The sequence below is a fragment of the Mercenaria mercenaria genome, chromosome 6, assembly GCF_021730395.1.
Source record: "Mercenaria mercenaria strain notata chromosome 6, MADL_Memer_1, whole genome shotgun sequence".
NCBI lineage: Eukaryota > Metazoa > Mollusca > Bivalvia > Venerida > Veneridae > Mercenaria > Mercenaria mercenaria.
In genome coordinates this window covers 14,592,100-14,605,612 of record NC_069366.1, presented here as the reverse complement: position 1 = coordinate 14,605,612, position 13,513 = coordinate 14,592,100, and the positions used below count along the sequence as shown (strand labels likewise).

Sequence of the window (13,513 nt, the reverse complement as noted above, 5' to 3'; positions counted from 1 at the left end):
TCCCAGTACCTTGATAAGGAAGTTATTGCAACTACACTGTCAGGGCGGATAAATTATTAAAAAAGAAGACGTTTGAAGTTCATAGACTAAAGAAGAGTTGCAGAATTTCAACAAGGTTTAGAGCTATAGGACCAGCGCATAGTAGTTTTACCTTAAGGGTGGTTGAATGCTATAGACGATAGCAAATATAGGCTGAGCATCAGAAAGCTGAGACAGAGATCCAGAGTTTGGTATCCTATGCGATAGGACTCGTATGTTGTTGATTCAAAGACATTGTCTGACGGGAACTTAAACATAAAGACCAGTCAAGTATAGAGTCTCCAGCCTATAAGAGTTTGAGCTTATTATTATTATTAACTGAAGATTGTTAGTTTGAAACATGATCCCTGAAATTATTTAGCTCCTAATAGAAATCATTTACGAATCATTGGTACACGAATCATTTAGTCAAGATAGCCAGAGTAAAATTCTATATATGAGATATTTGGTCTCACCAGCTCTACGTTTTAACAAAGGACATTCTACATCGTTTGTCAGCTAGTCTAAGACATAGTCACCTTAGCAATTGGACCCAAAACATTGTTCAAGATACTAAAGGCATAGGCAATTCCCTGTGTCATATACCCCGTATCCTGACAGATGTCAATATTTCCATGAGCTCAATAATCACATATTTCACAGTGAGCATATTAGAGTCAGGCATCAATCATTAAAGTCCTTTAAAACAGAACTAATACAGCGAACACAATGGACTCAGACATCAATCATTAGAGTATTTTGAAACAACTGTTATAGTGAACACAATATACTAAGGGATCAATTATTTGAGTCCTTTAAAGAAGCTACCACAGTGAACACATTTGACTCAGGCATTAATTATTCAAGTCCTTTAAAACATTGTTACACACATGAATTTCTTTAACTTAACTCGCCCGCTTAGCTCAAAAGGGAGAGTGCAGATCTACGTACGGACCGCGGGGTCGTTAATTCGATCATCAGGCGAGGCGTATGTTTTCATAAAAGAGATTGTGTCTGAAATCATTCGTCTTCCATCTCTGATTCATGTGGGGAGGTTGTTAGTTACTTGCGGAGAACATGTTTGTACTGGGACAGAATCCAGGAACACCGGTTAGGTTAACTGCCCTCCGTTACATAATTGAAATACTGTTGAAAAACGGTGTTAAACCCAAAGCAAACATTCAAACAAACAAACAAATTTCTTTCACTCAAAAGACTGTAAACATTCATGTGAGAAGGTCTTTTCTCTTTGTCATTTGTCAGAAGCTGTAAATTGTGAAAACAGTAAGGCAAACAGCTCGGCATTAGAATCATAGGAATTTTGGATCAAATGACTACCTTACACAAAGTACACCGAAGGTAGGTAGTAGCTTTAAACGTGAATATAAATAATATTTGAGTGGTGTTTAATCAAAGTTTGGTTTATATGGCTCTCCAGGTAATATTTCAAATACTGTTTTAATAATTTAATTGTTGTATTCAGCAAAACTAGACGACAACAGACGGAAAATAGTTTTCTTTTTGCAAATGCGAAAACATTTTTTGAAACAAGTTTAACATGTTTATCATTTACTAGTATACCATACTACATGTATATATATATGGTTCAATGGTTATTCTATATATTGTAAAACTATGTGGGTCAATATTTAAAAGTTAAAATCGTGCAATGATTTTACTTGACATTTCGGCAACCAGTTTTCCTTCAGAAATAAAGATGAAGCAAAAGAATTTCAAAAATGTATTGACTGAAGTAAGTGTTGAAAATCTGAAGTCATACCAGGCATATATGATTCTTCAATCATACTATCGTATAGACTATAAACTTGGTGACCGTTAGATCGAGCAAATGAAACTTTGTTGTGTCATTCAAATACAGAAGATGAAACGCGTACAATCACCAGACTTGGCTAGATACCCATGTGAACTATTGTAAGGCACAAGTATCTGGTCGGATGCCCTTAATCGCAACTTATAATAGAACGTAATAAGTTCATTAAAAATGAATGGCTATATCGAGTGTAGAATAAACTGTAATTTAATTGTCATAACAACATGTATACGTAATGAGTTAACATTATTGAATTTAAAATGAATCAATCAATGACATTATGAATATGAATGAATTCACGACGTGTAAATAAAGTAACAAATATATATGTATATATACATCTCTATTCAACCAGTACATAATAGCGTTATTAGGCAATGCTTTTATAAAAGCGGTTTATATATGCTAACGTTCTTTTAACGATTACGGGCTTTGATAAAGAAGAATATACAAAAAATATAATTTGCTAAACAATTAACTAGAAACATATAAGAGTGTAGAAGGTTAAAGAAAGAATCTTCATACTAAATGCGGACCCTGTTCGAAACATCTTGATTTTAGAACCATAAACTTACCATTGTAGTTTGGTCTGGTGAGATACTACTTAGGCGTAAAAAAAATGTTTGTTTCCGGTATCCCGACCTACCCTAAATTTTTGGCCCGATCCTAAATGTTTTTATGGCATTGGAGAATATTTTCTTCAAGTGCACTTTTTATGCTTTAAACATGGTCAATGATGTTAGAAATCAACTAACTGATGTTCTAAAGGCATAACCCCCTTATTTGTATTCATTTTTTGACAAAAAATAATAAATTTCCGAAAAGTCTCACTTCATAAAATAATATTCAAAAAAATAAAAAATGCCGACCTACCTACCCTAATTTTTTTGAGCATGCTACCGGAAACAAAGAATTGTTTTAGGCCTTACGTAGATGACCGCTTAAATCGGTGCTAGGGGCGGCAGAGAAGTTGCACGTTTCATTACCTCTCATGAACAGTCTCGGCCAAACCGAGACTGCTTTTATTATTCTTGTTTGCTTCCAGATAAAGTTCATATGCATTGTATTAACTATCACAACGGCAGTCCGTTAGTGTCAGTTGTGGTTTTAAAAAGTCTCATCATACGGACTCAGTGTTGATACATTTTCTAGTAGTTTTCTGGTACCTCTTTCTGATAAACAGGTTAAATACAACCGAGTCTGCAATTATTTGGGTTGAGTTCCGTGCTTTCAAAGGATCGTCTAAGAGATCTTACAAAATCGTCAAGGAAATTATTATCGTGTACGCCATTATGAAGCCTGTCTACTGAAGGTGTTACATCTTCAAACCACGTGATCTCAGAACGGTTAACATAAAAGTAATTCTTTCTCCTCTGTTCACAAAGGATAGTTGTTAATTATTTGCAGTGAAAAAGTCTGTTCCGTTCTTCTGGGGCCGTATTCATAAAGCATCTTAAGTATAAGTATAAGAAATTGATTATTTACTTAAGTATAACTTAGGTTAGAAATTTATTTTACATAAGTATATTTGTTATTCATAAAACAACTTAATAAGTAATTCTTGTTTTTTATTGTGGACGAAAACATTTAAAAAAAACATTAATTTCAGACAGATACAACATGCACAATTATGTTTAAAGTGCTTTTATCTGAAAACAACACTCACCACGCTATTTTATTTTCTGACTTTAAGTCATTATTCTACGTATCTTAAAGTTTTAGCGGTTTATGACTAGAACTTAAGTTTTTACTTAGACTTAAGTTGAAATCACCACAAACTTAAGTAAAATCTTAAACTTAAGTCAAAACTTATACTTAAGATGCTTTATGAATACGGCCCCAGATATAGAAACCTGGATAAGCTATTGTCCATAGTCAACGTTATATAACTGAAACACTGTTACACCAATGTATGGGAACCTACAAATCTGTGTCACAGAATTCTGGTATCAGTTTTCAAATTAATTTTATGCTTCCTATATGTGTACTGACAAATAGCTTTACACACTAGCGAATAAGGTCTTATCACCTTGACAGACGGCCACTCTGTGTCAAAAGTGTAAAATTATGACGGACAGCGAATATTTAAATACAAAATCTTTCTTTTGTAGAAATTTAATATTGATAATTTAGAATATTTTAACAGGGCCTAATGCTACGTAATATTTCATTCACTGCAGAGCTGCAAGTAACCGCACTCAAAGATATTGTTCCATTTCACCACTGCCATTTTGTAAACTGTATATTTTTATATTTATTTCAGAAAGCTATCGATATTGTAACCAATGCTGTAGAAGAAGACAAGAAAAGAAATTACAAGAAAGCATTGGAACAGTATGAGAAAAGTGTAGAATACTTTTTTCATGCAATTAAATGTGAGTTCTCACAGTTTTTTGACAAGTGCTAGAAACTGGAAGTACACGTGACTGCTTCTTTTACCACGTGTCACATCTAAATGGTACAAGAACTCGAGACAAATTTCTTATTGATTACGTGATAGTAATATGTCATGTAATTTTAGTGTATTAAGTTTGCTTTAAGCTAAGCTAGGGTTTGCAAAATACTTGAAGCATAAATGTCAATTTACCAGATTTGGTGTCTTAAGACGTTCACGAGGCATCAGCGATTTGAATCTTCGGGAGATACTTATTTACACACAAAATAAATTCAGATGCTATTGCAATTCTAATGTTTTCCTGAATTGTTTAAAAATTGGTAAATAGAAATAGCTGGATGATCTGCGTTTACACAAATTACAGTTGAGGCCCCGTCTGAGAAGTCTAAGAATTCCATTCGTGAGAAATGCAAGCAGTACCTAGACAGGGCCGAAAGGATTAGACACTATCTCAGTGAAAAACGATATCCAAAATCCTTGGAGGACACAGATGCTGGGGCATATGGAGGGTATCATATCTCGCATATTCTTTAACAGAAAAGCTTGAATAGTTTTATATATAGCTTGCTTCACCTGTTGCAGATTAGTTCCATAAATCTCGAAGAAATTTTTGATCACCATATTTTGTTTAATATAATTGAGCGAAATTGGCAAAAAAAATTCTGAAATATTAAAGGTTGTTTACCTGACAGCACTTTATTTTCAGTTTTAACCTGTTCTTCGCAAGTCATTGCTGCTGTTTGAAGGTATTAATATGAATAAAACGCGTTCCATAGACTATTAAAATGATTTTCAATATTTTGTTTTGTATGGTGTATATTGTAGCATAAATGTCCGACTAGACGTTTGCGTTGAAACCAATGTACGAATCTAAACATGTTCAGTTCATAAAATCAGTTTTGAAGAGTAAGCAATGACCCCATTCTAATTTAAAAGTAGTTATCTCAGGTATAGATTATTTTGCTTTGCTTAGTATATTATACATCATTCTAACTTCAGAACCGACGATTTCCTCTACTATGAGAAGAGCTTTGAGAATAGGGTAGAAGGAGAAAAAGAGCAGTCTGAAAAGCTGATTTTGGAAATTGAAAGTAAATTAAGAGACAAGGAACAAGAAAATGCTTTACTCAAAACTGAAAGGGATAACTTTGAGAAAGTAAATAACAAGCTGAATAGAGAAATTAAAGAATTGAAAGATTTATTACATAGTGATCCCGAAATAGACAACATACAAAAGAAGTTAGAGTCTAGTTTCAATCTAACACTTAGTTATGAGCTAGACGAGTTGAAAACAGAACAGAGAAAGGAGCGTAAGCATCTTGTAGAACAACTAGGGAAAGGTTTTGATAAAAAGATTAAGGAGAAAGACAAAACATTGAAACAGTTGGAACAGAAATTTCAAGCAGAGGAAAAGAAAAGAATATTGCTTGAAGAGAAATTTTATTCAAAGCGGAAAAAGTGTAAAGAGCTGAATAAAAGAGTTGAAGAGATTGCAAAAGAGAAATCTGAAATGAAGAAAGATTTTGAAAAGGAAAGAAAAACACTTGAGCAAGAAATACAAGAGAAGGATAGACTAATCGATAAACTGCGAGAGTCTAGATAGAAATTATTGAGAAAAATGAAAGCACACAGCTAATACCGTATGCAAGTAGCAATTATTACCCCAAAATTACTTGAGTCTGCGACGGAAGGTACATACTGTTGTGCAGTAAAAAATCAGAAAAATCGTTAAAAAATCATTTAAAAAATGTATATTTTTTAACATAGAAATTACAATAAGGATAAATTATTCAATATGTTTATGTTGCTTAAATTTTAAATAATGAAAATTCTTTTATGTTTTCATGACACTTGTGAAAACTTTATTGTTGTCTCAACTTTGACACATTTATGCACTTTAATCTTTGATAGTCCAGAATGTGCTAAAAGGCTTCTAAATCTATTTGTGATAGGTCATTGTGACTGACTTGATAATTTAAATGTAAAGACTTCCTGACTGATAAGGTGTTGATTGCTGTCAAAACTCTTAAATTTCAAATACTTGTAATTTTATTACCCTGTATGCTTTCTTGAATTTGATTGGTTTATACTGTTAATTGCACTTACAATAAGGATCATTTCAATTGGTCAGTAATGATATGCTGAGAAAAATATATTTTGAAGACAGCAAGTTTGGGGGTATAGATTTGGATTTCCAAGTAGAAACATCGTGGTTTTCCACTAGAACACTAGAATTGTTAATACATAAATCTTTTTTCTAATTGTTATATTCTACGGATAACCGTGTGAAAATTGTTATTTGTTGACTGTGTGGTTCTCCACCGAAGAAAAATAAAGAAGATAAGCTGGAACTGTGTGTTTATCATTTGGAAGTAATAAGTAGTGCCTTAGTACCTACAACATACATCATAATTTTACGGCATTACAATACTAAAAAAACCGACATTATTCGTGATGTCATATGGCGCAATGCCATTTTACTGGATTGAATAATTGAAATAACTGTAGCTTCTAATGTGTGTTAGTGCTATATCTTGTCACAGTTGAGTTTTGAATATCCACCTCTTAGCTGGAATGTTGAAGTCTGAAAATTAAGTCCTTTTGATTGAAGAACCACAGGTCGCCCAACACGACATAAATGAAATATTGCAAGACGCATTTGAATTTTTATTTAAAACCATGAAACAGTATATTCTAAAATAACATCAGTTGTTTGTAGTTCTTATGAATTTTACAATAGAAGATGAAATAATCGTTAGGTGAACTTTTAGTTTTAGTATGAATTAAAAGCGCAATATCCATATATATGGCAAATATTTCATTTTTTTGCAATATAAATGCAAACATTTTGATTTTCATATTCATGAAATCTGACCTTTACATGTTCAAGAATATATCAGAAGCATATCGATTTGCTTGGTTAGTATCCATATAAATCTAGAGCATAGCCGTGGTTCTATAATATCCTTGCCATTGCGTTACAAGAGCATTGAGACTCATGCTTGGAGAAACAGTTATGACAGTCAAATTATATACATGTATGATAAGAGAATTGGTAGAAATTGTTATAAAAGTCATCTTTATGCATTTTTTATGATATCGATCCTAGACTAAGCTTTTATGAATAATGAAGCTTTCCAGGCAAGTAGTTCGTACACATTATAACTTGTATCCTGAGAACGTTCTTGGAATTCCGTCATCAAGACAAGTATATAAGTTTCATCCTGTAGCGGAACATATTATGTGATTTTTTTGTCTTATACACATGGATAGTATGCGATTATAATGTAATAAATATAGGCTTCCAAACTAGTCCGGATTAAATTGCAGCAGAACTGGACACACTAATATGATAAGGAGCTGGCAGGCTAGAGCCAGCATTTTCTTTGTCGTGTGTAACTACTATTTGAAATTGCTACAAGCTAAGCGTTGTAAAAAACCTAGTCCGCGACTCGTTAGATATGTTAATGTTCAACACATATGAGACTGAAAGATATGTGAAGTACGTATACTAGTATACCATCGTGCAGTTACACAAAATGGAAACAACTTCATTTTAGAAAGTGAGTGAGTTGGGTTTTACGGCGAATCGACACAAAATGGTCATATATCGCCGACATTTTAGAAAGAGACTCGTTAGGTTTATATATTGCATTGGCTGGTTTCCAGTTTGCCCGAGCAATTGCTCGCACAAAAAGCAAAGTATGGGATTCAGTATCTACGGTCTTTTTCGTTGTTTATAAACAAAAAATCCAATCGTAATACCGACACTTCCAGATGGGCCGTAATAATATGATAGGGTAATGTGATTTGTTATAAAATGGTACAACAATACGACTGACCTAATTTTAGACATTTGTTATAATATGATAAGGTAATGCGACAGTAAAATTCTTAAAGAATTATCTGTACAGCTAGCCGCACCTCTATCTGATCTCTTTAATCAGTCTCTACGAACATCTGAATTTCCTGAACCATGGAAGGAAGCTTTCGTGACGCCAATTTTTAAATCTGGTGACCGATCTCTACCAGGGAATTATCGTCCCATATCTCTCCTATGTACAATAGGTAAGGTTTTCGAAAGAGTTGTCTTCAAGCATGTATACAACCATTTATCCTCACGCAGTCTCCTGACTTCGTTTCAATCAAGTTTCGTGCAAGGAGATTCTACTGTCAACCAACTTACTTATTTGTATAACTTCTTTTCCGAAGTAATTGACTCTGGAAAAGAGGTCCGAGCCGTATTCTGTGATATCAGTAAGGCTTTTGACCGAGTATGGCATATTGGGCTTTTACACAAACTGAAACGCTTTGGCATTACTGGTAGTCTTCTTGGCTGGTTCTCGTCTTATCTGAGTAACAGGAGACAAAGAGTGGTCATTCCTGGAGCGAAGTCACATTGTAATTATTTACGAGCAGGTGTACCCCAAGGGTCAATTTTAGGACCCATGCTCTTTCTCATCTTTATAAATGACATTGTCATTGATATTAATGCCAACATACGTCTATTCGCTGACGATACTAGTCTCTACATCACAGTGGAAGATCCAGCATCTGCTGCAGAAATTCTTAACTCCGACCTACGGAAGATCTCAATTTGGGCGTCCCAATGGCTGGTTAAATTTAACCCTCGCAAAACTGAATCTCTTATTCTTTCTCGTAGACCAAATGTCAGACCACACCCTACTATTTATATGAACAATGTAGAAATCCAAGAAGTGACCAGTCACATACATTTGGGTCTCTTCTTCTCGAACAACTTGAAATGGGATACCCATATTGAATATATAGTGAAGAAGGCCTATCAACGTATTAACGTCACGCGAAAGCTCAAAATTTGTCTTGCTGGGCGTTCCCTGGAAACCATAGATATGTCCTTTATACGTCCCATCTTAGAGTATGGTGATGTTGTATTTGCCAATTGCACACGTGAGCAAAGCGCAACTCTGTAAAAAGTCCAAAATGAGGCCGCTGGTATTGTCACTGGCGCTACAAAACTAGTCTCTATACAAAAACTTCTAAACGAGATTGGGTGGGACACCCTTGAGTCCAGGCGTCAAAAACATAAACTCATACTCTTCTACAAGATGAAGTCAAATCTAACTCCATCATATCTTTCTGAACTTTGTCCGCCCTAGGTTCACAACGAAACATACCAACTGCGCAACAATAAGGATTTTAGAGTACCAAGAGCACGAACATCACAATACTATGACGCTTTTCTTCCGTCAACTACCAGAGCCTTTAATGATCTTCCAATATCACTTCGTAACGCGCCAACTCTTTCCTCCTTTAAAAGACAACTCTTTATGCCAGTCAACAATGTGCCATCGTATTTCTTTTCAGGTAAGCGGAGAATGCAGATTCTCCACGCCCGTCTCCGTACAAATTGCAGCTCACTTGCTGATGACCTCTTCTCAAAACATATGATTCCATCGCCTCTGTGCACTTGCGGAGAGCAGGAAACAACAACACATTTCTTTTTTCACTGCAGGAAATATGATACAATCAGAGTACCACTAATTAACTCCGTTAGCGTCGGTGTACTGCCTCTCTAAAGACTTTGCTGTTTGGAAATACATCTTTATCGGACAACTCTAATGAAAATATATTTCACGCTGTCCATACATACATAGAGAAATCAAAACGTTTTGACTGAAGTTTTGTAAATCTCAGTTATATCACCGATCTCAACCTCTAATATCGCTCCTCTAACAACCTCACTTACTTCTAGATGTTCTAATCTTTTCCTTAGACTGTTTCGTGTCAATACTTACGCTTCGTTTTTATTATAACAATCATAGTAATCAACGGACATATTCAACTTTGGTCGAGATTTATTATTATAATCAATATTAACTGCCATAACCTTGTACCGATACTTATTATATAGTGGAGATAATTACTATAAGCTCTAGCAGCTTTCAATTCAATCCACTTGTCTTGATATTTGTATTGTATGGATGTTATATGTATGTATGTTATATGTAATATATATCTTGATAAATAAATATGTTTAAACCAATGCGACAATGCGACGGCCCTTAGTTTAGACAAAAAAGTATTCCAATAATTCTACAACATAATGAAGTTATACCTAAGGGTGTATAATAATTCTCAACCTTGATTCTGTTAAACCAGATTTAAAAATTATAGACCTAAATTTTCCCGTTTTAGTGTGTTTCTCTTTAATAACTGATTTTTAATATTACCCTTAATTTCGGTGTGATTTCTTGTTCACATGCTTTTAAAGCTTTAGAATAAATATTATGAGTTCTTTGCTTTATCAGGATTAAGATTTTATAACCTTGGCTATTTTCCTGTCTTTCTGATTTCTATTTCTTCTTACGATGTCGTCGTTGTTTTTCAAAGATCGTCCCTGACATGATTGTTTGTCTTTTTTCAGCGAACGCCGTCTAAGAAAGAATTCGTTACCTATGTCACGTGACTTCAGTTTGCAAATCAAACTACTTGATAACGCATTATAGATAATTTATCAAAATGGAAGATTTATGCAACACTCTGCATAATTGGACGAGAGTGTCAATTTCTTTCACTCTGTTGATTGTGCTACTCTGAGTGAAATGTAGACAAAGCGTTTAACCTAAACGACGCTGTTCACAGTTTTAAAGCTAACTTTGGCTCAGTATATTTAGCAAGAATATTGATATATCTCAAAATGATAAGTAAGTTTAATAAATATGATAAAAACCTGTTCAAATACCAACATATATCAAATTAAAGAAAGAGCTGAATACGGTATGCGTATCACATGAATAAGGGTGTGATAAGAGTCTTTTATGTAGAGAAGTGCTTTTTAAAAGATTTTCCTTGTTACAATTATCGTCTGTATATGAAAAGGTTTCTTGCTTTTGTGACTTATTCAGATTGCATATTAAAATGAGTACTTGTTTGCTTTGATATATTTGTTATAAATTATTTAACTGATTTATTATATATGAATATTTTTCTTTAGTATGGTATGCAAATATTGAACTCAGTTGAAATCTGTTTTATTATGTATATGCTATATAATGACTGAATCTCATTACACTGCAATGAAGGTATGCTGCATACAGTTTATCTATGTGATATAACTACGGTCAAACTATGCTTATGAAACAGAAATATTGAAATAATTACAATTGTATGTTTTGCTTGACCTTCACTTTTTTATAGGTGTGACGTCATTGTCCAAAGATTCATGAATAGCGAATATGCATTTGTTAAAGCGGGATCAGTTGGCCTATTTTTGAAATAAATAAAAATAATAAATAAATAAATCGTTTAATTGATTTTTTCTCATGTATTCTAATCAAACTTGATTTGTAGCATCTTTATTAGGCAGGCAGCCAACTTTGTTCAGCTGGGACATTTGACCCCTTTTATGGGCTGCTAGAGCTAAAACTAGAAATGCCTTTATACAGCATCTCATGAACAGCTTGGTGGATCTTTGTCATACTTGGTCTGGAGCATCATTATAAGGTCCGCTTCCAAATTTATTGATCGCGGCCGATGATATTGAATAGGTAAAGTATATGCGCGCTGGGGAAAATATTTCATGATGGACCTGTGAATTCTTTACTTATGGGTGAAACAGTTCTCATAAGCGTAAATACGACTAGCTTCTACTGATTATAAAACATACCGTACGATTTGTTGTGAATTAACTGTTGTTGTTCTTTCAGTAGTTCAACCGCCACCCTTGTTTAAGAGCAACATTTAAAAAAAAATTCATCCTCAAGTAAAAAATAAGTAGACTCGCCCAGTTTAATCAATCTAGACGCATAATCTAACTCTATACATAGAGCGCCTACTTCACCCGATTTACATTCGGAACATTTTCACGCGTTTCGGGCTTTATCGTATGTTTAACATGGGATTTTTGAACCGTCCAAAGATGTTGGAAATGTTTGTCTCATTGTTTATTTTTTTTTTAATAAAACTGTTACTGCTTTCATTGTCTACCACTTTTTTTCCACCCTTGCCTGAAAAAACAGTAATGAGTTTGTACACTGTTCAGACAATTGTGCTCTGTTGAAATTTAACCAAACACAAGTTTACCTGCATATACAGAAAGCATGATATGTCACCATGCGCGGATCCAGAAGGGGGGGGGGGGGCGGGGGGCCGGACCCCCTCTGGAAAATCTTTAAAAAAGGAAAGAAGACAAGAAGGAAAGAAAATGTTTTTCGAAAAAGGCAACATTAGGACTGCATGTAAAGTATATGTGGCTGCTGCTACATACGACCCCGACATAATTCATATTATTTATCTAACAGAAACTAAGAATTTTACCTTCAAGAAAGCTTGATTTTATCATTTTCCCAAATTTAACAGGTTAGTCCATAAAACTGTCACAGAATGCAAAAAATGAAGTGCTAAATTTCAAAATTTCCAGGGGGCGGGGGGGGGGGGGGGGTGATCGGACCCCCTCTGAGAAAATTGGCTGTGTCTGTGCATGGTCACTATACCTGTCCAGTACTGGACATTATGGTAAACACTTCTTACCTGCACAAATGACAATTTCGCAACTTCTGTCTGGTTTGTACAAATTTCTGGCCGCGATAAACCATTTGACTTGTTTATATAGGAACTTGGGCCCTATTAGGGACCACTATAACTAAAAGTAGATATGCACCACTAAAATGTAATGGATTTTTATCAAACTCGATGTGTAACAATATCGTAAGGTCTCCTGCTATTTTGTTACAAATGGATATAGGGACCAATTTAGCTAAAAATATGAACACGTTTAATGACCTCTTCTCATGAACCGCTTCATGAATCTTCATCAAACTACTGCTGTAATTATTCGTCTAAGGATAAACGAAACAAAATTGCAACCCTACGAAACCTTTGCGAAAAATTAAAAGAGAACAATTTAAATTGTTAAAGTGCGGTGTTTAGTTTTGCAATTTGAAAAATGTTAGATGAAAGATGAATGTTAGATGAAAAATTCATAAACTTCTTTCCTTATTACAATTCGCCGACCATCATTTTTAAAGATATTTCTTGTTATTATATTATTTCTAGTTTGTTTAATACACCTTAATCATAACGTCGCCAGTGTAAAGAATCACGTGTATGGTATATACATAAATTAAGAGATAGAAAGACAACATGGCTGGTTTATATTTGGTTTATTTATACTGTTTTAGCACTGGCAATGGACTAACACAGAGCAACATGAATTTGTTGTGTTAAAAGGAGACACTAAAATAAAGACGGCAGACGTATTGGATTACTATATATGATTAAAATACAGA

General features: G+C 34.2%; 1 protein-coding gene across 1 annotated transcript; it reads left to right on the top strand.

Moving 5' to 3' along the window:
• The first annotated feature begins 1,388 nt into the window (after positions 1-1,388).
• Positions 1,389-5,944, top strand: LOC123549594 (myosin heavy chain, striated muscle-like). The gene is made up of 4 exons (XM_045337794.2): positions 1,389-1,456; positions 4,113-4,224; positions 4,609-4,753; positions 5,244-5,944. The coding sequence occupies exons 1-4, from the start codon at positions 1,445-1,447 to the stop codon at positions 5,845-5,847; spliced, it is 873 nt and encodes a 290-aa protein (XP_045193729.2). The 5' UTR covers positions 1,389-1,444; the 3' UTR covers positions 5,848-5,944.
• Positions 5,945-13,513: the final 7,569 nt, after the last annotated feature.

What these genes read in the sequence shown, in the direction of transcription:
- LOC123549594 (XM_045337794.2), top strand. An exon ending in CTTTTTTCATGCAATTAAAT is followed by an intron (nt 4,225 to 4,608) that starts GTGAGTTCTCAC and finishes CACAAATTACAG; the next exon opens with TTGAGGCCCCGTCTGAGAAG. An exon ending in GATGCTGGGGCATATGGAGG is followed by an intron (nt 4,754 to 5,243) that starts GTATCATATCTC and finishes TTCTAACTTCAG; the next exon opens with AACCGACGATTTCCTCTACT.